This window comes from Mauremys mutica, chromosome 9, assembly GCF_020497125.1.
Source record: "Mauremys mutica isolate MM-2020 ecotype Southern chromosome 9, ASM2049712v1, whole genome shotgun sequence".
Lineage (NCBI taxonomy): Eukaryota > Metazoa > Chordata > Testudines > Geoemydidae > Mauremys > Mauremys mutica.
In genome coordinates this window covers 105,263,251-105,288,066 of record NC_059080.1, presented here as the reverse complement: position 1 = coordinate 105,288,066, position 24,816 = coordinate 105,263,251, and the positions used below count along the sequence as shown (strand labels likewise).

Below are 24,816 nucleotides of genomic sequence, written 5' to 3'. Positions count from 1 at the left end.
CGGAAGCGTGGAGGCATGGCCAGGCAGCTCTGTGCACTGCCTCCGCCTGCAGGCACTGCCCTTGCAGCTCCCATTGGCCGTAGTTCCCGGCCAATGGGAGCTGTGAAGCTGGCGCTCTGGGTGGAGGCAGCGTGCAGAACTGCCTGGCCATGCCTCCACCTAGGAGCTGAATGAGGGGGATGTCGCCACTTCCAGAGAGACGTGGAGCCAGGCAGGGAGCCTGCCGGCTCTGCCAACCCCACCCCCCATGCCAGCACCAGCGAGGATCCTGGGCCTTACGCCACTGCCTTCCTGAACCCCTGCGGAGCCCCTTCCCCCGAGCACCTGTGGTGCCCCCGGGCTGCCCCCACCCCCAATTTAGTCAGGGGTATATAGTAGAAGTCATGGACAGGTCATGGGCTGTGAATTTTTGTTTACTGCCCGTGACCTGTCCGTGACTTTTACTAAAAAAATACCCATGACTAAAACGTAGACTTACTGATGATTCATATCAGCACTAATGACTCTGCATCACGGGATATCTCACAGATAATAGATGACTTCAGGGACTTGGAAGCATGCTGAAGAAGAAAAATGTCCAACCAATCTTCTTTGAGAGCCTTCCTGTTCCACAAGTGAAGGAAGACAAAAAGCAGATGATTCTGGAAGTGAACCGCTGGCTAGGTAAGTGGTGTAGAATGTAGGGTTTTGGCTTTGTGGAACATTGCTCCACCTTTTATGGGGTAAGGGGTCTGTATAGTTTGGATAGCCTCCACAGTGCTTCACCTCAGCAGAAGAGGAACTGATGTCCTCAGGAGAGGCTGGCTAGAAGAGTCAGGAGGGTGTGAAACTAATAATAAAACAGGAAGGTAAAAATAGGGAAGATATGAACACTCACTTAGTACAGAATCGAGAATAAAATTCACCAAGGAACCAAAGGACATGAAGAGAAGAAATTCTTGAGTTGCTTATACACTAGTGCTAGGAGCCTAGGAAACAAGAGGATCCGGAATTGCATTTATGAGCATAAATTTGATCTAGTTGGTCTTATTGAAACCTGGTGGAATGATGCATGATTGGAATGTTAAAATCAGTGGTTATAACCTATATTTAAGAAAGGATTGAGTGGGCAAAAGGAGAGTGGGAGTGGCACTCTATATCTAAAATAGCATTAAGAGTTTCTGCGTCATTGAAAATCTTGAATGCTTATGGATCAGTGTCCTAATAGATAAAGCACAAGAAGGGGTTTTAGCTGGTGTCTGCTACAGACCACCAAATCACACTAGGGATGAGGATGAACACCTTTCCTACCTATGATGTGTAGGAAAAATAGCTGTGTGATCATGGGGGAACTTCATAGAGATTAATGCCTACTTCAGAGGTCCCCAACGCGGTGCCAGCGGGCGCCATGGCATCCTGGCCGGCGGTGGAGCATCTGCCGAAATGCCGCTGAATTTCTGCGGCGTTTCGGCGGCAACGCCTCTCAATGATGCTACTAGCTGCCGACAAGTGACATCATTGAGAGGCGTCGCCGCCGAAACACCACAGAAATTCGGCGGCATTTCGGCGGATGCTCCACCTCAGCCACGGTCCTTTGTCTGGCGCCCACCAGACCAAAAGGTTGGGGACCACTGGCCTAGTTGTTTTTGAAAACTCATGGTGATCGGGGGAGGTCCTCGATGACTGGAGAAAGGCTAATGTAGTGCCCATCTTTAAAAAAGGGAAGGAAGAGGATCCGGGGAACTACAGGCCAGTCAGCCTCACCTCAGTCCCTGGAAAAATCATGGAGCAGGTCCTCAAGGAATCAATTCTGAAGCACTTAGAGGAGATGAAAGTGATCAGGAACAGTCAGCATGGATTCACCAAGGGCAAGTCATGCCTGACTAACCTAATTGCCTTCTATGAGGAGATAACCGGCTCTGTGGATGAGGGGAAAGCAGTGGATGTGTTATTTCTTGACTTTAGCAAAGCTTTTGATATGGTCTCCCACAGTATTCTTGCCAGCAAATTAAAGAAGTATGGGCTGGATGAATGGACTATAAGGTGGATAGAAAGCTGGCTAGATCGTCGGGCTCAACAGGTAGTGATCAATGACTCCATGTTTAGCTGGCAGCCGGTTTCAAGCGGAGTGCCCCAAGGGTCGGTCCTGGGGCCGGTTTTGTTCAATATCTTCATTAATGATCTGGAGGATGGTGTGGACTGCACTCTCAGCAAGTTTGCAGATGACACTAAACTGGGAGGAGTGGTAGATACGCTGGAGGGTAGGGCTAGGATACAGAGGGACCTAGACAAATTAGAGGATTGGGCCAAAAAAAACCTGATGAGGTTTAACAAGGACAAGTGCGGAGTCCTGCACTTAGGACGGAAGAATCCCATGCACTGCTACAGACTAGGGACCGAATGGCTAGGCAGCAGTTCTGCAGAAAAGGACCTAGGGGTTACAGTGGACAAGAAGCTGGATATGGGATTATATAGTTGGGAATTGGCCCTGCTTTGAGCAGGGGGTTGGACTAGATGACGTTCTGAGGTCCCTTCCAACCCTGATATTCTATGATTCTATGACCACTAGATCTAGTTTGACCTGTATATCACAGGCCACCAACACTGCACACTAAACTCAACGACAATGGAAAAGAGACAAAAGTAAATGAGACCCAAAGGAGACTATATTATCATGTACCACAGGCAGAGACTAGGAGGGACTGAGATTTATCAGTACTTGAGGCACCTGCATGGGCAGAGAAATGATTACATGAGTTATACCCAGATAATCCTGGCAAGTGACCCATCCTCACACTGCAATTCGAGTGACATGCTAGAGGTCCAGGCCTCAGTGGGGAAGGGGGGAGGGACTCAGGGCTCTGGGTCCGGGGGGGGGGGGGGGCTCAGGCATAGGTGTAGTTTGACTTCTATTTTGGGTGGGCAGGGGCCAGCAGGGCTCGAGCCAGCTCCGCACGGCAGGGTTCGGGGAGGGAGCACCACCTCCACCCCCTGACTCACCTCAGCAGGCCGCCCACCTGTCTGGGTTGGGGGCACAACCAAAAATTATAACTCAAAGGTGGGGGCTCAGCTCAAAAAGTTTGAAAACAGCTCAGGGTGCAGGGAGAGAGTTAGCTAGGGGCTGTGTAGAGGCATGGGGGTAGCTCAGGTTGCATGGAGAGGAGTAGCTAGGGGCAGGGAGGGGTGTAGCTAGGGGTTGTGTGCTGGGAGGACTCCCCTGAGGTCCCTGTTACCCGAGGGCTCTGCCAGCCACAGAGCCAGGTCCCCCCACCCAGACAGCTCTTACTGGCTGCATGAGCAAAAGGGACTGCTTCAACCCCCTGCACCAGCTGGAGACGAGGGAACACCGCAGCTGCCTGCTCCATGGCACCAGCCAGAGCAGCAGCTGCCCTACACTGCCCAGCTCTGGATTCCCACCTCCGACCTGGCCAGGGGATGGAGAGAGAAAAAGATGGGGGGATGTGTGGAGCTGTCCCAGGACTGCCTGGCTCTTTCACTGTAGTTTTTTTGTTTTGGGGGGGGGGGCAACACCCCCATGGGCTCTCAACTCTACCCATGGGCTCAGGGCTTCTGCCCCATGGGGAGCACCCGAGCTCGGGGCTCCAGAATTCAGCCCTGCTGCTCTCGGCTTCAGCCTCACGGGAGGTGCTAGGGCTCAAGCTCTGGGTTTTAGCTGTGGGGCACCATGTCCCCCGCAAAAGGGTTTGCAGATCCCCTGTTGAGAACCACTGTTTTAGAGCACTCAGAACAGTCTCCTTTTAAACAAAAAGTGACACTCAACCTTTATAGTAGAAGTGGCACTCTAGTGTAATAAAGGTGGTTTTGCAACTAGGAAAGCATATTGGGCTCTATTACTTTCCTTGATGACTTTCAGCCACTCTCAATACCGCACAGAACAATTGTAATGTTTGTTAAAAATTTGAATATCAGGGAAATTGCACACTGGCTCTACAGAGACAAATTAAGGCATGCTTGTTAGAACTAAAGTTATGTCAAGATGGAAAATCTGTGAAGATTTGAAAAGGGGTTGATTTGTCTGTTCTCCAGCTTTTAAAGCAAACTTAGAACTGGGACCATTACTGCAGAGTTTATACCAAGGAACATTTAATAGATTCCCAGATTTTTAAGACCAAGAAGGGACCATTAGATCATCTAGTGTGGCCTTGTGTATAGCACAGACCATAGAATTTCACTGAGTCATCCCTGAATTAAGCCCAATAACTTGCATTTGCCTATCTTCCAGAAAGACATCCAATCCAGACTTGAAGACTGCCAGAAATGGGAAGTGGGTATTCACCCATGAAAGCTTATGCTCCAATACGTCTGTTAGTCTACAAGGTGCCACAGGACTCTTTGTCGCTTTTTACAGATCCAGACTAACACAGCTACCCCTCTGATACTAAAAGTCTGGTTACCTGCAGTAATCAGCCTCCACCACCAGGGTCAGGAAGAGCAGCAGCTGCTACTGGACCACGGAGGAGCAGCTCTGCTTAGCAACTGCTGCTCTTCCCTATGCTCAGCCTGACAGAGAGAACTGGCTGGCTCATGGACCAGGCTCCAAAGTAGGTACTGGCACCATTAGAGAGAGAGAGAGAGAGAGAGAGAGAGAGAGTGTGTGTGTGAGAGAGAGAGAGAGAGAGAGACCTGTCTACTCCCACATCCCAGTCCCTCGCTCCAGAGACCCCCTCGCCCCGTTGTGCCCCATTTCCTCACCCCGGCCCCTCGCTCCAGGGACTGACCTCCCCACCCCTTGCTTCAGGGACTGCGCCCTCCATTCCACTGTGCCCTGATTTCCCCGCCCAGCCCCTTGCTCCAGGGTCCATGCCCCTCACTCTGCTGTGCCCTCATTTCCCCACCTTAGCCCCTCGCTCTGGAGACTGACCCCTGCCGTGCCCTGCTGTGCCCTGTTTGGGCAGGCTCCACATCAGCCCCTTCCATCCTGCAGTTGGTGGGTGAGTCCTGGAGGATGGGGGAGTGAGCGACGGAGGCAGGATTGAGGAGCGAGCGATTGGGGGGTGGACCAGATGGGGCAGGACATGAGAGGAAGGGGGCATGACCTCTAAGTAAGGGGTGGGGCAAGGGTGTTTGGTTTTCAGGGATTAGAAAGTTGGCAACCCTAGCAGCAACACACAGGTACAGGGGACTGAGTGAGGGTGCTGGGACACATGATGACAGGGTGGCTGAATGGGGATGCAGGGACTCACGGGAACAGGGATGGATGTGCCTGACTGATTGGGAGAGGCTAGGGGTCAGCCATGTCTGCAGGGAGGAGGATCTCCCAACTGCCTAACAATCTCTCGCACACCCCTCAAAAAACCTGTTCCATACTTCTCCCCACCCACACCCAACAACCCTCCAGGTTCGCTCCCAGGCTCCTTCCCAGCAATTTCTTCCCTCTCCCTCAGCTCCTCCATCACCGCACTCCCTCAAGCCTTTGCACTGCTTCTGAGGGGTGCGGGAAATATGTTTCTGTATTGTAGTTTAAATGAATTATTACTCAAAGTTCTGTATTAATATTAAGAGTAAGGAATCTATTTATCAAAAAATATTTTTTGAATTTTTGTTGTTGTCTGTATTGTTACAGACATACTTCTTGACTGGTATTTTGAAATAAATTACCAAAATAATTGAAACTGGCATGATTATACTGTGTTATTTTGATAAATAAAATATGCAGAATTTTAAAATATTGTGCACTGAATTTTTAATTTTTTTGGCACAGAATTCCCTCAGGAGTAATATGTCAATGACAATTACATGAATTTCTCTTCTTCCCTCAAAGCATGTCTAAGTTTTCTTGTAAAAACTTTGACAGCCATAGAAAGTTAATCTTTAAAACCTTTGTGTTATATAAGTGTAATATGAATAAGAAGAATTCTCTTGCCTTCTGGACGGTATTGTGCAACAATGGTTACTGCTTGGCCTGCATTCTTCAAGGCTGCTGCTGCTTGTTCATGGGTTGCAGCTTTAAGGTCTACACCATTTACCTACAAATAAAATGTAAACATCTCTTTATCAGAGTAAACAATAATGTTAATGAAATTTATCACAGAATATAGTTTTAATATACAAGTGGGTGAAAATTCATACAAAGTAACTAGGGCTGTCAAGTATCTGTACTGTAAAAAAAAAAAAAAGACGGTTACTCACCGTTGTAACTGTTGTTCTTCGAGATGTGTTGCTCAGATCCATTCCAGTTAGGTGTGCGCGCGCCGCGTGCACGCTCGTCGGAAGATTTTTACCCTACCAACACTCGGTGGGTCGTCTGGGCGCCCCCTGGAGTGGCACCGTTATAGCACCAGATATTTACCCCTGCCGACCCACCCGCCCCTCAGTTCCTTCTTGCTGGCTACTCTGACAGTGGGGAAGGAGGGTGGGTTTGGAATGGATAGGAGCAACACATCTCGAAGAACAGTTACAACGGTGAGTAACCATCTTTTCTTCTTCGAGTGATTGCTCATATGCATTCCAGTTAGGTGATTCCCAAGCCTTACCTAGGCGGAGAGGTCGGAGTGAGACGTGGCAGCCAAAGGCTGCATCGTCTCTGGATTGTTGGACCAATGCGTAGTGTGAAGCAAAGGTGTGAACTGATGACCAGGTAGCTGCCCGACATATTTCCTGGATGGGGACATGAGCCAGGAAGGCGGCAGAAGAGGCCTGCGCTCTTGTAGAATGGGCAGTGAGATGGCTAGCGGGAACGTGAGCCAGTTCGTAGCACGTTCTGATGCAGGATGTCACCCAAGATGAGATCCATTGGGAAGAGACCGGCATGCCCTTCATACGGTCTGCTACCGCTACAAATAGCTGAGGCGAATGCCGAAAGGGTCTTGTTCTCTCTCTATAAAAAGCGAGAGCCCTACGGACGTCCAAAGTATGTAGCTGTTATTCCCGGTGTGATAAGTGCGGCTTCGGGAAGAAAACTGGAAGGAAGATGTCCTGATTGACATGAAAAGCAGACATCACCTTAGGGAGGAAGGAGGGGTATGGCCGCAGTTGCACCTTGTCCTTATGGAAGACCATATAAGGGGGATCAGCCGTCAAGGCACGAAGCTCAGAGACTCGCCTCGCCGAGGTGATAGCGACGAGTAAGGCTGTCTTCCAGGAAAGGTATAGCAGGGAACAGGTGGCCATAGGCTCGAAGGGGGCCCCCATAAGCTTGGTCAACACAAGGTTTAAGTCCCAGGTAGGGGTTGGGCGTCGGACCTGTGGATACAGCCGTTCCAGTCCCTTAAGGAACCTGGAAACCATAGGGTGGGAAAAAATAGAACGGCCACTTTTGCCTGGGTGGAAGGCAGAAATAGCCACCAAGTGAACCTTTAAAGAAGAGACCGCCAAGCCCTGCTCCTTCAGGGACCAGAGGTAATCCAGGACAGTAGGGATAGATACCCGTCCGGGGACTAAGTTGTTCTGATCGCACCAGTGTGAGAAATGCTTCCACTTGGCGAGATAAGTCGTTCTAGTGGAAGGCTTCCAGCTCCCCAAAAGAACCTGCTGCACCGAGGCAGAGCAACGTAACTCAGCTTGGTTCAACCATGTAGGAGCCATGCCGTGAGATGAAGGGATTGCAGGTCTGGGTGGTGAAGCCTGCTGAAGTCCTGCGTTATGAGGTCCGGCCACAGTGGCAGGGGAATCGGATCCGCCACTGAGAGGTCAAACAGCAGGGTGTACCAATGCTGCCTCGGCCATGCTGGAGCAATGAGGATGAGGTTGGCTCTGTCCCTCCGGAGCTTGAGCAGCACTCTGTGAATGAGGGGAAATGGCGGAAAGGCATAAAACAGGTGCCTCGTCCACGGGAGGAGAAATGCGTCTGAGAGGGAGCCCGGGGAGCGTCCCTGGTAGGAGCAGAACACGTGGCATTTCCTGTTCTCTCTGGAGGCAAAGAGGTCTACGCGGGGAAAGCCCCACCTCCGGAAAACTGAATGGATGACGTCGGGACGGATCGACCACTCGCGAGACAGGAATGACCTGCTGAGGCGATCTGCCAGAGTATTCTGTACTCCTGGGAGAAAAGACGCTACTAAATGAATAGAGTGGGCTATGCAAAAGTCCCACAGGTGAATGGCTTCTTGGCAAAGTAGGGAGGAACGCGCCCCGCCGTGTCTGTTTATGTAAAACATTGTTGTTGTGTTGTCTGTGAACACGGATACACAGCGGCCTTGTAGATGGACTCGAAACGCCTGGCACGCTAGGCGGACTGCCCTCAGCTCCCTCACGTTGATATGTAAGGCCTGCTCCTGGGGTGACCAGAGGCCTTGAGTGTGTAGGTTCCCAAGATGGGCACCCCAACCCAGAGATGATGCGTCCGTGGTCAGTGCCACTGAGGGTTGGGGAGGGTGGAACGGTACCCCTGCACAAACTACCGCGGGGTCTAACCACCAAGTGAGGGAGTCGAGGATTGTCCTGGGGATCGTGACCACCAAGTCTATATTGTCCCTGTGTGGACGGTATAGTGAAGCGAGCCATGTTTGGAAGCGCCGAAGCCGCAGTCTCGCGTACATGGTCACAAAGGTGCATGACGCCATGTGACCTAAGAGGCCGAGGCAGATGCGCACCGACGTTGTCGGGAAGGATTGGAAACTTTGAATGATCGAAGACATTGCCTGAAAACGTGGCAGAGGGAGGCAGGCCCTGGCCAGATTGGAGTCCAGAACTGCTCCAATAAAGTCCATCCTCTGCGTTGGAGTCAGAGTAGACTTTTCAACGTTGACCATGAGGCCTAGCCTCCCGAAGAGGTCTTTGACTACCCGCAGGTGCTAGGATACTTGCAGCTGGGAAGTCCCTCGAATCAGCCAATTGTCGAGGTACGGGTAGACGTGTATTCGACGACGGCAGAGGGCGGCAGTGACTACGGCCATGCATTTGGTGAAGACTCTCGGGGCCGTAGAAAGGCCGAAGGGAAGCACCGTGAACTGGAAGTGCTGTTGGTTGACCACAAACCGGAGATACCGTCTGTGCGGCGGGTAAATGGCAATATGGAAGTACGCGTCCTTCATATCGAGGGCGGCATACCAGTCTCCCGGATCCAGGGATGGGATGATGGTCCCCAGGGTTACCATGTGGAACTTGAGTTTTACCATAAATTTGTTGAGTTCTCGCAGGTCCAGGATCGGTCGAAGACCGCCCTTCGCCTTGGGGATTAAAAAGTAGCGGGAATAGAATCCCTTGCCCCGCATATCCTCTGGCACCTCCTCTATGGCTCCCAGATTTAGGAGTGTATGGACCTCTTGGAAGAGGAGTTGCTCGTGAGAGGGGTCCCTGAAGTGGGAGGGCGGGAAGAAAGAAATTGGAGGTAGTATCCCGCTTCCACCGTGCAGAGGACCCAACGGTCGGAGGTCAGCTGGGACCAGGCAGGGAGGAAATGGGAGAGACGGTTGAAAAAGGAGGGTGAAGGATCCGTCAGGGAAACTGGTGGGTTGTCCTCGGGTGTCCCATCAAAAGTTGTGTTTTGGCCCGTTAGGAGGTTTAGGGAGCGCTTGACTTTGGTTTCCCTGAGGGCCAGACTGTCTCCACCGATTCCCCCTGCCGCGACGTCTGGTCGTATCCTGACGCGGCCTGGGCTGGTTATAAGGGCGGTATGGTTGGGGCCTGAAGGACCTACGTTGGGTCACCGGTGTGTGCATGCCCAATGAGTGCATTATGATGCGATTGTCCTTGAGACTCTGCAATCTGGGGTCGGTTTTGTCCGAAAAAAGACCCTGCCCATCGAAGGGCAAATTCTGAATTGTCTGCTGCAATTCTGGAGGTAGGCCTGAGGCTTGTAGCCAGGAGATGCGTCTCATTGTTACCCCAGATGCGAGCGTTCTGGCTGCCGAGTCCGCTGCATCCAGAGAGGCCTGGAGGGAAGTTCTTGCCACTTTTTTACCCTCCTCTAGTAGGGCCGTAAATTCTGTGCGGGACTCCTGGGGAACGAGTTCTGCAAACTTCCCCACAGACACCCACGTATTGAAGTTATAGAGACTTAGGAGGACTTGCTGATTTGCCACCCTAAGCTGGAGGCCTCCAGCCGAGTATATCTTACGGCCTAGGAGGTCCATGCGCCTAGCCTCCTTTGCCTTAGGAGCTGGCGCCTGCTGGCCATGGTGCTCCCATTCGTTCATGGATTGGACCACCAGGGAGCAAGGAGGTGGGTGGGTGTAGAGATATTCGTAGCCCTTAGACAGGACCATATATTTTCTCTCTACTCCCCTAGCCGTAGGTGTAACGGAAGCTGGGGATTGCCAAATCATGTCCGCATTGGCTTGTATCATACGAATGAACGGGAGAGCCACTCGAAGGGGTGCATCCACCGTTAATATGTCCACCACGGGGTCCTCTATCTCAGCAACCTCCTCCACCGGTAAATTCATATTTTGGGCCACTCTCCGCAAGAGGTCTTGATGGGCTCTGAGATCTATAGGAGGAGGACCAGAGGAGGATGTTCCTGCCACAGCCTCATCAGGAGAGGAGGAGGAGGAGGAGAGGCCCGGTACCAAAGGGTCCTGCGGTGGGTCATTGAGTGGCGGAGCCCCATCTGCATCAGGCGGAATCTCAGGCTCTGCAGATTCAAGTGGTTCCTCATCTGTGCCCGCGGGAGGAGGACGGCTCACTGTGGCTTCGGGAACCCTGTGTTCTGAGGGGCCGGGACGTTAAGCCATGAAGGGGGCACCTTGTGCCTCGTGGTATGCCCACGGAGTCCAGAAGGCCCACTGATGAGGACCTTGCTCCTGGCTTTGAACCTCTGGATGCTGGTGGTAAGAAGCACTGCCAGCTTGGGATGATAATGACGTGTGCCTCGAAGGCCATGGTGGTGCCGAGAGACCCTGGCAAGGTGCTGCTGATCCGGACGTTCGGTCCCGGAGCGGTACTGATGAGCGGTACCACTCGTGTTGGTGCCGCGAATGAGACCGGGACCATCTACCGTGCCGGGAGGTCGACCGTGATCTCGAGTCTCTGTGCCAGGAGTGGCTGCAGGACGCACGGTACTGGGAGCGGTACCAAGAGCCGGATCGGTGCTGAGAGCGTCTGTCCGGCGACCGAGATCTTGAACGTCTCCGCGAGTACAACCAGTACCGCGACTGCGATCTGGAATGACGCCTCTCTTGCTGGCCTCATCATGGCCGGCTTGCCGACGGACTGGATAACCCGCACCGGTGGTGCCGGGGGTTGAAGCAGCATCGACTCCGTCAGCGCGATGAGCTCTCGTGCCGTCGAGAAGGTCTCCGGCGTAGAAGAGAGAGCTAGCTCAACCGCAGCGTGAACCAGGGAGCTATGTGGTACCGGACTTGACGGCCCTTGCGGTGCCGGAATTGACGGTGCCCTGCTAGGAGGAGCTGCCAACTGCAGTGCCAGTGTTGACGGTGCCGGCGCGGAAGCCGGGGTCCGACATACAGACCTGGGTGCGTGCTCCTTCCTTGAGGATGTGGCCGGAGCAGCATGACGTTTCCCAGACGGGGAAAGAGATCGGTGCTGAGGAGCCGGTGCCGGCTGATGACGGTGCCGGGAGTCCTTCTCGGTACCAGAGTGAGCCGGTGCCGAAGGTGCGCTCCTCACCGATGCGGACTGTTGAGTGGTCGGTGCCAGCGCCGCAGGACTAAGTGCTGATTCCATTAGGAGCTGCTTTAAGCGAAAGTCCCGCTCCTTCTTTGTTCTTGGCTTGAATGACTTGCAAATTCGGCACTTGTCAGTCAGGTGAGATTCTCCTAAGCACTTTAGGCAAGATTTGTGAGGATCTCCCACCAGCATCAGCTTCTGGCACGCCGAGCACGGTTTAAATCCCGGTGCCTTGGGCATGAGCCCGCACCGGGTCGGAGGAAAAGGGGCTACTCCCCCAATCCCCCAGTCAAGTATATACACTAACTATGACTAAACTTACAAAAACTAACTATAACTACAATGACTTGAACTATATATACGAGAAATAGTAAATAACAGCGAGAAGCTAGGGTCAGCAAAGCCGCTCTCCACCGTTCCAACGACAGTCACGGGCGGTAAGAAGGAACTGAGGGGTGGGTGGGTCGGCAGGGGTATATATCTGGCGCTATAGCGGCGCCACTCCAGGGGGCATCCAGCCAACCCACCAAGTGTTGCTAGGGTAAAAATCTTCCGACGAGCGTGCACGCGGCGCGTGCACACCTAACTGGAATGGATATGAGCAATCACTCAAAGAAGAACAGTATTTTTCAATTCACCTAATACAAGTACTGTAATGTAATCTCTTTATCATGAAGTTGAACTTACAAATGTAGATTTATGTACAAAAAAAATAAATGTAGAATTATTATGCACTCAAAAATAAAACAATGTAAAATTTTAGAGTCTGCAAGTCCACTCAGTCATACTTCTTGTTCAGCCAATCGTTCAAACAAACAAGTTTGTTTACATTTGCAGGACATAATGCTGCCCACTTCTTGTGTATAATGTCACCTGAAAGTGAGAATAGGAGTTCTTGTGGCACTGTTGTAGCCAGCATCACAGTTTTAATTGCACTGTTAAATAATAGAATACCTATTGAAATGTATTAAATATTTTGGATGTTTTTCTACATTTTCATGTTTGTTAAAAAAAAAATAGTGCATTAGTTAAATTTGAGACTGAACTTCTGGGGGAGAATTGTATGTCCCCTACTCTGTTTTACCCAGATTCTGCCATATATTTCCTGTTATAGCAGTCTCAGATGATGACCCAGCACACGTTCATTTTAAGAACACTTTCACAGCAGATTTGACAAAATGCAAAGAAGGTACCAATGTGAGATTTCTAAGGATAGATACAGCATTCAAACCAAGGTTTAACAATCCGAAGTGCCGTCCAAAATCTGAGAGGAACAAGGTGTGGAGAATGTTTTCAGATGTCTTAAAAGAGCAACACGCTGATGCGGAAACTACAGAACCCGAACCACCAAAGAAGAAAATCAAACTTCTGCTGCTGGCATCTGACGCAGATGCATCGGTCTGCTCTGCTTTGGATCGTTATCGAGCAGAACCCGTCATCTGGAATGGTGGTTGAAGCATGAAGGGACATAGGAATCTTTAGTGCATCTAGCACGTAAATATCTTGCAATGCCGGCAACAATGGTGCCATGTGAAAGCCTGTTCTCACTTTCAGGTGACATTGTAAACAAGAAGTGGGCAGCATTATCTCCTGCAAATTGTAACCAAACTTGTTTGTCTGAGTGATTGGCTGAAGTAGGGCTGAGTGGACTTGTAGATTCTAAAGTTTTACATTGTTTTATTTTTGAATGCAGTTATTTTTTGTACATAATTCTACATTTGCAAGTTCAACTTTCATTATTAAGAGATTGCACTACGGCACTTGTATTAGGTCAGGGGTCCCCAATGTGGTGCCTGCGGGCGCCATGGCGCCCGCGGGGGCATCTAAATGCGCCCGCGTCCTGGCCGGCGGTGGAGCGTCCACAGAAATGCCGCCGAATTTCTGCGGTGTTTCGGCAGTGACGCCTCTCAATGATGCCACTTGCCGCCGACAAGCGACATCGAGAGGCATCACTGCCGAAATGCCACAGAAATTCGGCGGCATTTCGGCGGATGCTCCACCGCCGCCACGGTCCTTTGTTTGGCGCCCACCAGACGAAAAGGTTGGGGACCACTGTATTAGGTTGTAATAAAAAAATAAATATAAAATGAGCACTGTACACTTTGTATTCTGTGTTCTAATTGAAATCAGTATGTTGGAAAATGTAGAAAACAGCCAAAAATATTTAAATAAATGGTATTCTATTATTAACAGTGCGATTAATCACACGATTAATTTTTTTAATCACTTGACAGCCCTAAAAAAAGAGAAGGTTTGATAAATTACTTGGAATTGTCATACGGTACTGCTACACAATGCAGGGGGATCCTGAGAGAAGAGTGGGCCAGCTACAGGTTTTCTATCCCCATGTAGAGATATTCTACGTAACTGCTAAAGATCACACAGGAAGTCTGTGGCAGAGCACGAAACAATACCCATGCCTCCAAAGTCCCAGTCTAGTGGCCTAACCACTGCACCATCCTTCCTCTCTGCACACCCACAGGCAGAGCAGACTTGTATGGCCTATACACTTACCCATTTTATTTTTATGGGTCCAAAAAATTGTTTTCCCCTATTTTTGAACATAATAAATTAAAAAAAACCAAACAACAGGTGGTATCAGGGTTTGTGAATTGTGGGGTGCATTACACCACCTTCCCCCAGAATGTTTGGCTTTTAAATCAGGTCTCTAAATCAGATAACATGAAACAGAATACTTACTCCTTGACCCACATTCTAAAAATTAGCCAAACTAATTCACTAGGTTCCCTTGTAATGAGTCATATAAGCCACCAAGGAGGAAATACATTTTTTTTTAAATTAATGAATCCTACCGAAATTATACGGTCTCCTTTCCTGAGCTCGCCACTCAGATCAGCAGGCCCTCCTGCGAGAATGAAAGAGATGAAAATTCCTTCTCCATCTTCCCCTCCCACAATGTTGAAACCGAGCCCTGTTGATCCACGATGTAGGACAACTTTTCTAGGTTCTCTAAAAGACAGAAGGCAATGATGAGATCATGGTCATTATGCATGAATCAGCGTACGGTTGTCAGATAGCACACTTCTCTTCTGTTACATGTGTATACTTATATTAGTTTTTACAGTGCAGTGTATAAAACTGTTGACATTCTATTCACTATTAACATACGATATGCATTCTAAATTTCACATAATCCTACATTTGTACTTGGCACTACACTGAGTCATGGATCAGGGCCTCATTGTGCTAGGCACTACATAAACACAACTTCCCGCCTCAAGGAGCTTACAATCTAAGTATAAGACAAAAGCCAGCATGTAGATACAACAAAGAGGGAAGCATACTCGTCATCTTGATAAGCAGAGGGCACTGATGTAATAATTGCAGACTAACAGTCCTATCCCAATTATAAGCTTAACTATGAGAAACTGGATAAAATAATTATTAAATGTTCCAATCATCGATAACAAATGTTAATGGGAAGGGCATAAAAGACTGGGCTAGGCCTATTGGTATAACTCAGGGACTGTGTTAACATCATGTCTGGTAAATAAGAGGAGTGTGGGACCTGAGACCAATGTACCAAAATTGGTGTCAGACATTAGGCATACTGGTGGACTACCTACATGCCTCCAGCTTCCATCCAGGATACACTACACGATCCATTGTCTACAGCCAAGCTTTAAGATACAACCGCATTTGTTCCAATCCCTCAGACAGAGACAAACACCTACAAGATCTCTATCAAGCATTCTTAAAACTACAATACCCACCTGCTGAAGTGAAAAAAAAAAATTGACAGAGCCAGAAGAGTACCCAGAAGTCCCCTACTACAGAACAGGCTCAACAAAGAAAATAACAGAACTCCACTAGCCGTCATCTTCAGCCCCCAACTAAAACCTCTCCAGAGCATCACCAAAGATTTACAACCTATCCTAAAAGATGATCCCTCACTCTCACAGATCTTCGGAGACAGACCTGTCCTCGCTTACAGACAGCCTCCCAACCTGAAGCAAATACTCACCAGCAACCACACACCATACAACAAAAACACTAACCCAGGAACCTATCCTTGCAACAAAGCCCGATGCCAACTCTGTCCACATATCTATTCAAGTGACACCATCATAGGACCTAATCACATCAGCCACGCCATCAGGGGCTCGTTCACCTGCATATCTACCGAAGTGATATATGCCATCATGTGCCAGCAACGCCCCTCTGCCATGTGCATTGGCCAAACCGGACAGTCTCTACGGAAAAGAATAAACGGACACACATCTGACATCAGGAATCATAACATTCAAAAACCAGTATGAGAACACTTCAACCTCTCTAATCACTCAGTGACAGGCGTTAAGGTGGCAATTTTGCAACAGAAAAGCTTCAAAAACAGACTCCAAGGAGAAGCTGCTGAACTTCAATTAATATGCAAACTAGATACCATTAACTTAGGTTTGAACAGAGACTGGGAATGGCTCGGTCATTACACTAATTAAATCTATTTCCCCATATTAAAGTATCCTCACACCTTCATGTCAACTGTCTAAAATGGGCCATCTTGATTATCACTTCAAAAGTTTTTCTCCCCTGCTGATAATAGCTTCTCTTAATTAATTAGCCTCTTACAGTTGGTATGGGTAATTCCACGTTTTCATGTTCTCAGTATGTATATATATCTTCTTACTGTATGTTCCATTCTATGCATCCGATGAAGTGGGCTGTAGCCCAAGAAAGCTTATGCGCAAATAAATTTGTTAGTCTCTAAGGTGTCACAAGTACGCCTGTTCTTTTTGCCGTATCTTGGAGTGACTGATAAGAGCATGTGCTGTGCCTGTGTTTCTCCAATTGTGAGGGTGCAAGTAAATGTCAGCACCAAAGACAGAAGCTGGATTTTCTATTTTTGCTGTCTTCAAGAAAGTAAGACTGGACTCTAACAGCAGCAGCTCCAACCAACCTCTCTTTTTCCCCAAAAGAACAGTTATTACCATTTTAATGCTATCTAAAAGACTGCCAAGTGTGTGTGTGTGCGTGCGTGCGCGCTATAAAAGCTCTCTACAGCTAAAGGGAAAGGGAAAAAGGAGTGTTATTAAATGAAAGCCTTAGTTAATACTTTATATTTCAGATGCCTTAACTGTTTTTCCTTCCTTTTCTGTATCTTTAATAAAAGGTTTAAAAAATGTAATGGTGTGATTTTCATAGGATTAAGCAGGCCAAAGTCTCTGTACTTGAAACAAAACCTTTAACTGAGTTTAATTGTTTAGTGCTATTCAGTGACAGATCATATTAACACTTTTGACTCTGTGCCCATTTATTCCAACAAAATTAACACAACAGAACAGCACACTTCCCCATTCTTTATTTTATATCCCCATCTCCTCTCTGTTCCTTTTTTTAAAAACCTCTATTTCTGTCCTTGGAATAGCATTCCCTCTTTTCCAATGCAACAAATGTCCTCCCTCTCCATAAATCTACTTTCTGCTTAGCCTTGCATCATGGATGACTCTGCCCGCAATCTCTCCGGCCTAGTCCTTTGTTTGTTATCTATTTACTTTGACACGTCATCAAGAAGAAGCAATCTTGTGGCTAAGGCACAGTACTGGAAGCTTCTTCCTGGCTCTGCCACAATCTCCTTACATGACCTAAGGCAGTTTTTCTTCATCTGCAAAATGTGGATAATGTCTATCTATAGATTATCATAGAGCTAAATTTGTTATTTGTAAGATACTTAGAGGTCCTGACATAGAAGACATTACATTATAAGTAGTAAGTACTAATTATATACTTCTGTTTTGCTAAATGTTAACCAATATCCATTTCTTTCTTTTTACTGAAGATGACTCAGCTGAGCTGTTCAGTATCCATGAAGCAGCATGAAGGACTGTGGGAATTTTAAAAAATAGCGCAAAAATATGATGGGATGGATGTGAGGGAACTGTGGGAATTTGACCCCAATTCTCCCACAATTTCCTGAGAGAAGTGCTAGTATCCCCCAACACACTGCAAAAAGTGTCCCAGAAGGCAATGTGCTGGACAGTGGTGCAGAGTACACTGAGATGCCAATATAATGCAGCGCGTCTTTTGCTGTGAGAATGCACTGCACTGGCAAAAGCAGCCAAGTGTGCGCACACTGTAGCGAAACTGCAACATCAGCGGCTGAATGCCAGCGCAAATACTACCAGCAAAATTTTCTAATGTAGTCACGGTCTTAGTCTTACTGCTGCCAGTGGATACAGTAGCAAGGCAATGAAGAATTTCAGTAGAAGACGAGGAATTTAAGAATAGGTGAGAAACATCTGCCAGGGATGGTCTAGGTATACGTGGTCCAGCTCAGCGCATAGGGCTGGACTAGATGACCTCTGGAGGTCCCTTCCAGCCCTGAAGTTCTATGATAGTTATGAATTTTCTAATATTTAAGTAGAAAAGTTCTGCACTACATTCAAATGATCACTAGAGTGCACTAAATAACTAGTCTCTGAACATTTGTGTCTTTGAAGACTTCCATTGAAATGATGAGCCAAAAATAAGCTGAATTTTTCTATGTAGAGGTTCTTGTCTCCTGTTTTTCAATATCTTTCCAGGATTCTTGATCTGTAAAACACATACTTTCTCCATGCCTAGACTCCTTTACTGACTCATTGTTGAGCCACGAGACTCCACTCCACCACTCATCTACAATCAGATTTCTGCCTTTGTAGAGAACTCTCTTGTTGAGATTATAAAGGCATATTGAATAGATACCACAAAGTTGAATGTGGCTCTGTATGCAACACCTACTTGTGTTTCACTTATCTAAATCCTTCTCTGCAGGAACTCCATATGACTTTGTGAATCCTTGATTTTTGGCCTAGGCAAAATGCTGGAGTAAGAGTCTTTAAAAAGTATGTCTTCTCATTAAACAAACCCGAGTAAGAAAGAAAACTATTTTTTCCTAGCTTTTAGTGGTGAAGAGAAGAAAGTAGGTCTTCAGTGTGATTCTATTTTAGGGATTTATAAAGACAACCGTTACTTTGGACTGGTTCAATAGGAGGACAAATGTATAGAGAAACATGGAAAAATATCAAACACGGTCTGCAGGTTAGATATGGTATCAAAAGAGAGGTGGTAGTGTTAAGTCTGCAACCTATAATTCGGGACTGTTTAATAAATCAGAAATCCACAAAGGTTTGCTATTGTCAATTTTGCTCTTTGTATGAAAAGTTCTGAACCTAAGTGTAGGTACTTTACAGAGAAATGGAAGGAATGGCTATAGGCCATATAAATGTTTATGATCCATAGCATACATGTATGTAGAATACAATAGCACAAGCTACAAACTACTCCCTACAACAACATACAGTAAGTCCTCGCTTAACGTTGTATTATGTTCCTGAAAAATGTGACTTTAACAAAACAAAATTAAGCAAATCCAATTTCCCCATAAGAACTGATGTAAATTGGGGGGGGGGGGGGGGGGGGGGTAGGTTCCAGGGAAATTTTTTTCACCTGACAAAAGATTATATATATCTACATATACACACACACATATATACATATACATACACAGTATAAGTTTTAAACAAACAATTTAATACTGTACACAGCAATGATGATCAGGGCTGCTGAGAGCAGGTTCGGGACCAGGTGAAAAATTTTTTTCGGGCCCCCAGCAAAGGTGGACCAGCTAAACAGAGCCAGGGAAGCCAGGTCTGGGTAATTTGTACCAGCTTCCCCGCCCTCTTATCGGCCCTGATGATGATTGTGAAGCTTGGGGTTGAGGTGGTGAAGTGAAGAGCGTGGGATATTTCCCAGGGAATGCCTTACTACTAAATGACGAACAAGCTCTCAGTTGAGCCCTCAAGGGTTAATACATGGCTGTTAATGTAGCCTCACACCCTACAAGGCAGCACAAACAGAGGTCGGGGAGACAGCATGGCAGACAGAGAGAGAGAGAGAGAGAGAGAGAGAGCGAGAGAGAGTGTGTGTGTGTGTGTGTGTGTGTGTGAGATGTGCATTGCCCCTTTAAGCACGCTGACCCCACTCTAAGTACATTGCCTTTTTAAACAGATCAGCAATTTGAAACAGCAGCTCCTGCTAGCAAGCTCCCCTTGTCCTGAGCCCTTCATGTCATCCCCGCCTTGCTCTATGGAAATGAAGTAAGCAGGGGGCAGGAGCCGGGGGGAGGACACCCTGATATTAGACTCCCTTTCCCTCCTCTCCCCTGCACAGCAAGCAGGAGCAGCACAGGGCAGTGGGGGGAGGGACAGCTGAGCTGTGCTGGGCGGCTGCTGCACAGGGAACTTAGGGGAGTGGGGAGCTGATAGGGCTGCTGGTCCACTCTGGTTCCAAGCCCCCACAGGGGTTCCAGGGACAGTCAGGGGACAGGGAGCACGGGGGGGTTGGATAGAGGGCAGGGGAGTTTGGAGTGGCGGTCAGGGGGCGGGGGTGTGGATAGGGGTCAGGGTGGTCAGAGGGCGGGGAATGGGGGGGGTTTGAATGAATGCAGGGGTCCTGGGGAACAGTCAGAAAGGGGGGGGTTGGATGGGACAGTGGGGGGCAGTCAGGGGTGGGGGTTCTGGGGGTGGTCAGGGACAGGGAGCAGGGGGATGGATGGGGCAGGGGTCCTGGGGGGGCCATCAGGGAATAGGGGGGGTTGGATGGGGCAGGAGTCCGGGGGGGGGGCTGTCAGGGGGCGAGAAGCGGGGGGGGGGGGAGGTGCAGAGGCCAGGCCACACCTTCTGTTTGCGGAGACACAGCCTCCCCTAACCGGCCCTCCATACAAATTTCTGAAACCCGATGCGGCCCTCAGGCTCCTGCCCTAACTCCTCTGTTTATACATCCATAAATCACATTAATCAGTTTTGTCACCATATCACACTGGGAACTCAGGATATAGTCCCTCAATCTGTAGTATGGTCTACATCAGGGGTAGGCAACCTATGGCACAGGTGCCGAAGGCGGCACGTGAGCTGATTTTCAGTGGCACTCACACTGCCTGGATCCTGGCTACCGGTCCGGAGGGCTCTGCATTTTAATTTCATTTTAAATGAAGCTTCTTAAACATTTTGAAACCTTATTAACTTTACATACAACAATAGTTTAGTTATATATTATAGACTTCTAGAAGGAGACCTTCTAAAACCATTAAAATGTATTACTGGCATGCAAAACCTTAAATCAGAATGAATAAATGAAGACTCGGCACAGCACTTCTGAAAGGTTGCCGACCCCTGGTCTACATTCTTTGTTCCTATATCTATGACCTTGCATTTGGCTGGATCAAAGTGCATTTTGTTTGAATGGACCCATCTCACCAAGGTATCCAGATCACACTGAATGAACCAAGCCCTGAAAAACCTGTTCTATTATTTTCCAAATTATTACAACAAACCTCAATAGAAACCCCTTCATTTGATGATTCTCCACTGACAACTAATTTTTTAGATCTGCCAGTCAGTAATTAATTTGTTTAACATTTGCTATACTAATGCTGTATAGTACTAGTCTAGCACTTTATGTGTAGTCAGTAGGAAAATGTGATCGTAAAAATTATAACTGAGGTATCTGAAGCAACTTTTAACTCATTTACGGAAACTGCTAAATGTCAAGTGGATTGTGCCTGTTTCTTTAAAAAGTTTGGAACTACAGAAACTAAAGGTGGTTAAACTGTCCAGAAATGGTATAAAATTGTGAGTGTTTTTATTATTAAATCAGTTAGAAGTAGATATATGGAATTCATATGCAGGCAGGGAAATGTCTATATCTCACCCTGGTTTAAACTAATAGAACAAATCTGTGGATAAATGTCTATAATCTGTTGCAGTAGAAAGGGAACTTTTTTCCTTTAACAAAAAGGAGTCAAAATCCAGTTACAAGGTCTCTAATAGAAATCTGCCATAAAGGAGGAAGACAAAAAAATATTTCTGAATTCTTCAATTTGGAAGTGGATAAACTTAATTTTTTTAATAAGTGTCCCTCATTTATTTTTTTAAAATTTCAATAAAGAAATAAACAAATCATTTTGTAAGACAATGTGTAAAAATTGCATCTAGCCTAAGACCACGTATACTAAGTCTCACTTCAGAGTAATTTTTGTGTGAGCAAATTACTAATCCTGAGCTCAAGGACTTGTACAGTCAGCAATGAATGATCCTTAATTACCGTATATATTTATTTCTATTTTTAAAACTGCAAATAGACCTAAGGCTCTAAGTGCCCTCACACACATTAATACAATTTAAGTATCAGCAGCATTAAATGATTAATTCAGTAGAAGCTCAGCCAGCCACCTATAAAAGCTCCTTCCAACTCCTTCATTATCAAGGAAGCACACCCTAAGCCTTCTCCAAACACTACTACACAGACATTTTTTGCAGTGTGCCTGGAAGGTCACCAAATTGAAAACAAGGATGAAGCAAGATCCCTTCTTTTTAAGAACATAAGAGTGGCCATATTGGGTCAGACCAAAGGTCCATCTAGCCCAGTATCCTGTCTTCCAACAGAGGCCAATGCCAGGTGCTTCAGAGGAATGAACAGAACAGGTAATCATCAAGTGATCATCACCCCGTCGGCCATTCCCAGCTTCTGGTAAATAGAGGCTAGGGACACCATCCCTGCCTATCCTGGCTAATAGCCTCCATGAACTTATCTAGTTCTTGTTTGGACCCCATTATAGCCTTGGCCTTCACAACATCCCCTGGCAAAGAGTTCCCCAGACTGACTGTACGTTGTGTGAAAAAAACCTTCCTTTTGTTTGTTTTAAACCTGCTGCTTATTAATTTAATTGGGGGTGACCCCTAGTTTTTGTGTTATGAAAAGGAGTAAATAACACATCCTTATTTACTTTCTCCACACCACGCATGATTTTATAGACCTCTATCATACCCCCCTTAGTTGTCTCTTTTCCAAGCTGAAAAGTCCCAGTCTTATTAATCTCTTCTCATACGGAAACTGTTCCATACCCCTAATCATTTTTATTACCCTTTTCTGAATCTTTTCCAATTCTCTTTTTTGAGATGGGGCAACCACAGCTGCACACAGTATTCAAGATGTGAGTGTTCCAGGGATTTATATAGCGGCAATATGATATTTTCTGTCTTATTATCTATCCTTTTCTTAATGATTCTCAACATTGTTTGCTTTTTTGGCTGCCGCTGCACACTGAGTGGATATTTTCAGAGAACTATCCACAATGACTCCAAGATCTCTTTCTTGAGTGGTAACAGCTAATTTAGACCCCATCATTTTATATGTATAGTTGGGATTATGTTTTCCAATGTGCATTACTTTGCATTTATCAACATTGAATGTCATCTGCCATTTTGTTGCTCAGTCACCCAGTTTTGAGAGATCCTTTTGTAGCTCTTCACAATCTGCCTAGGACGTAACTATCTCCAGTAGTTTTGTATTATCTGTACATTTTGCCACCTCACTGTTTACCCCTTTTTCCAGATCATTTATGAATACTTTGAATAGGACTGGGCCCAGTACAGACCTCTGGGTAACACCACTATCTATCGCTCTCTGTTCTGAAAACTGACCATTTATTCCTACCCTTTGTTTCCTATCTTTTCACCAGTTACCAATCTATGAATGAGAGGACCTTCCCTCTTATCCCATGACAGCTTACTTTGCTTAAGAGCCTTTGGTGAGAGACCTTGTGAGAGGCCTTCTGAAAATCTAAGTACACTATATCCACTGGATCCCCCTTGCCCACATGCTTGTTGACCCCCTCAAAGAATTCTAGCAGATTTATACTAGAGGGGGGAGGGATAGCTCAGTGGTTTGAGCACTGGCCTGGTAAACCCAGAGTTGTGAGTTCAATCCTTGAAAGGGCTACTTAGGGATCTGGAGCAAAAATCAGTACTTGGTCCTGCTAGTGAACGCAGGGGGCTGGACTCAATGACCTTTCAGGGTCCCTTCCAGTTCTATGAGATAGGCATATCTCCATATGTTATAACCAGGAGGATTGAGTTAGAGTGGGGCAGGGCATCAGTAGTCCAGTCCCAGACCATTTAGGCCTTTACAGATCATAACCAACCCCTTAAACTCCATCCAGAGGTCAATGGCGCAATCTGCAGTCAGTAGGCAAGTTGCTGCGTTCTCCACCAGCTTAGGTCTCCAACTAGTTTCAATGTGTATATCCATGTACAGCACATTGCAACAACTCCAACGTGTGGTAACAAATGCATGAACAACAGTGGCAAGGTCTTCACCCAAAAGGAAGGGTCTTATCGTCTTGCCAGATGGTAAAAAGTTGACTGGTTACATGCCTGTAAAAACAGCAGATGGGGGTCTAATATCACCCCTAAATTGAAAACCTTAGTAATTAACAGCAGACACACTCCTTCAGTCAAAGGGACTATTATTACCTCTGCCAACTCTTCTAGTTACTTCCCCCAACTCACCATCACTTCAGTCTTGTCTGGGTTGAGCCTCAACCACTTCACGCTCACCCACACACCAGTTTCAACTAGACACTGCTTAATGTGCTGAACTACATCATCCAAGTTGGACAAGATAGAGACATATCGTTGGCTCTAATCAGCATACTGAAAACATTGCACTCCATGCCTTCTTACTAACCCTCCTAATGGTCTCACATATACATTGAACAGGAGGCATAATGGCAACCACCAGGACACCACAACTGGGGACTTTTGGAGGAGGAGCAATTGCCCATAACTACTCACTGAGATCTCTCAGAAATAAAAGAACGAAGCCATCAAAGAGCAGCCCCATCCACTTCTGCCAGAGTCCACAAGTGAGACAGCAAAACTTTGGGCTCAACAGTATTGAAGGCAGCTGATACATTTTATACCACAAGCATGGACATCTGATCTTCAACCAGCAGAGTCTCTGGGCTACAGCCAGGTGTATATCCCCACTGACAAGAGTCAACGAGATCCAGGGCACATGAATACTGTGAGAGTTGTCTTGCTACAATCTTCTCCACAATCTTACCCAAGGGAAGATGTGATACAGGTTGATAATTAGCTTGATTGTTACCATCAAACAATGACTTCTCAAGCAAATACCACACTAATGCATCCTTCAAAGCAATAAGAAGCCAACCCCTTTTAAAGCAAGAGTTGCCAGTCTCCACAAGCAAGGGACCCAGTACATCCCCACTAACCTTCATCAGCCAAGAAGGTTGGATTCAAAGGACAGGGTGTGGGACGAAGGTCTCTCAACACCAACAATACATCAGCAAATATCAGTGAAACTCTTTTACTGAATATGAGGATCTTGTTCTCTCCAGCCCTTCCTCTCCCACCATAGAAGCAGACCTCCTGCTCTTAATCTGATCCATTTTGTTTGCAGAATTACAAGTGGGAAGGACTCAGACTGAGTTGAGACAGTCAGGAT

The 24,816-nt window shown here is 47.2% G+C and overlaps 1 protein-coding gene across 8 annotated transcripts in view; it reads right to left on the bottom strand.

Annotated features, from left to right (window-relative positions):
• DLG1 (discs large MAGUK scaffold protein 1) overlaps positions 1–24,816 on the bottom strand; it is a 740,792-nt gene that overhangs the window by 72,512 nt on the left and 643,464 nt on the right. For all 8 annotated transcript variants that reach the window (XM_045030010.1, XM_045030012.1, XM_045030020.1 and 5 more), the window contains 2 exons: positions 14,322–14,478; positions 5,864–5,966 (listed from right to left, as the gene is read on the bottom strand). In XM_045030010.1, coding sequence (XP_044885945.1) covers positions 5,864–5,966; positions 14,322–14,478 — 260 coding nt within the window. The remainder of the gene's footprint in view (positions 1–5,863; positions 5,967–14,321; positions 14,479–24,816) is intronic.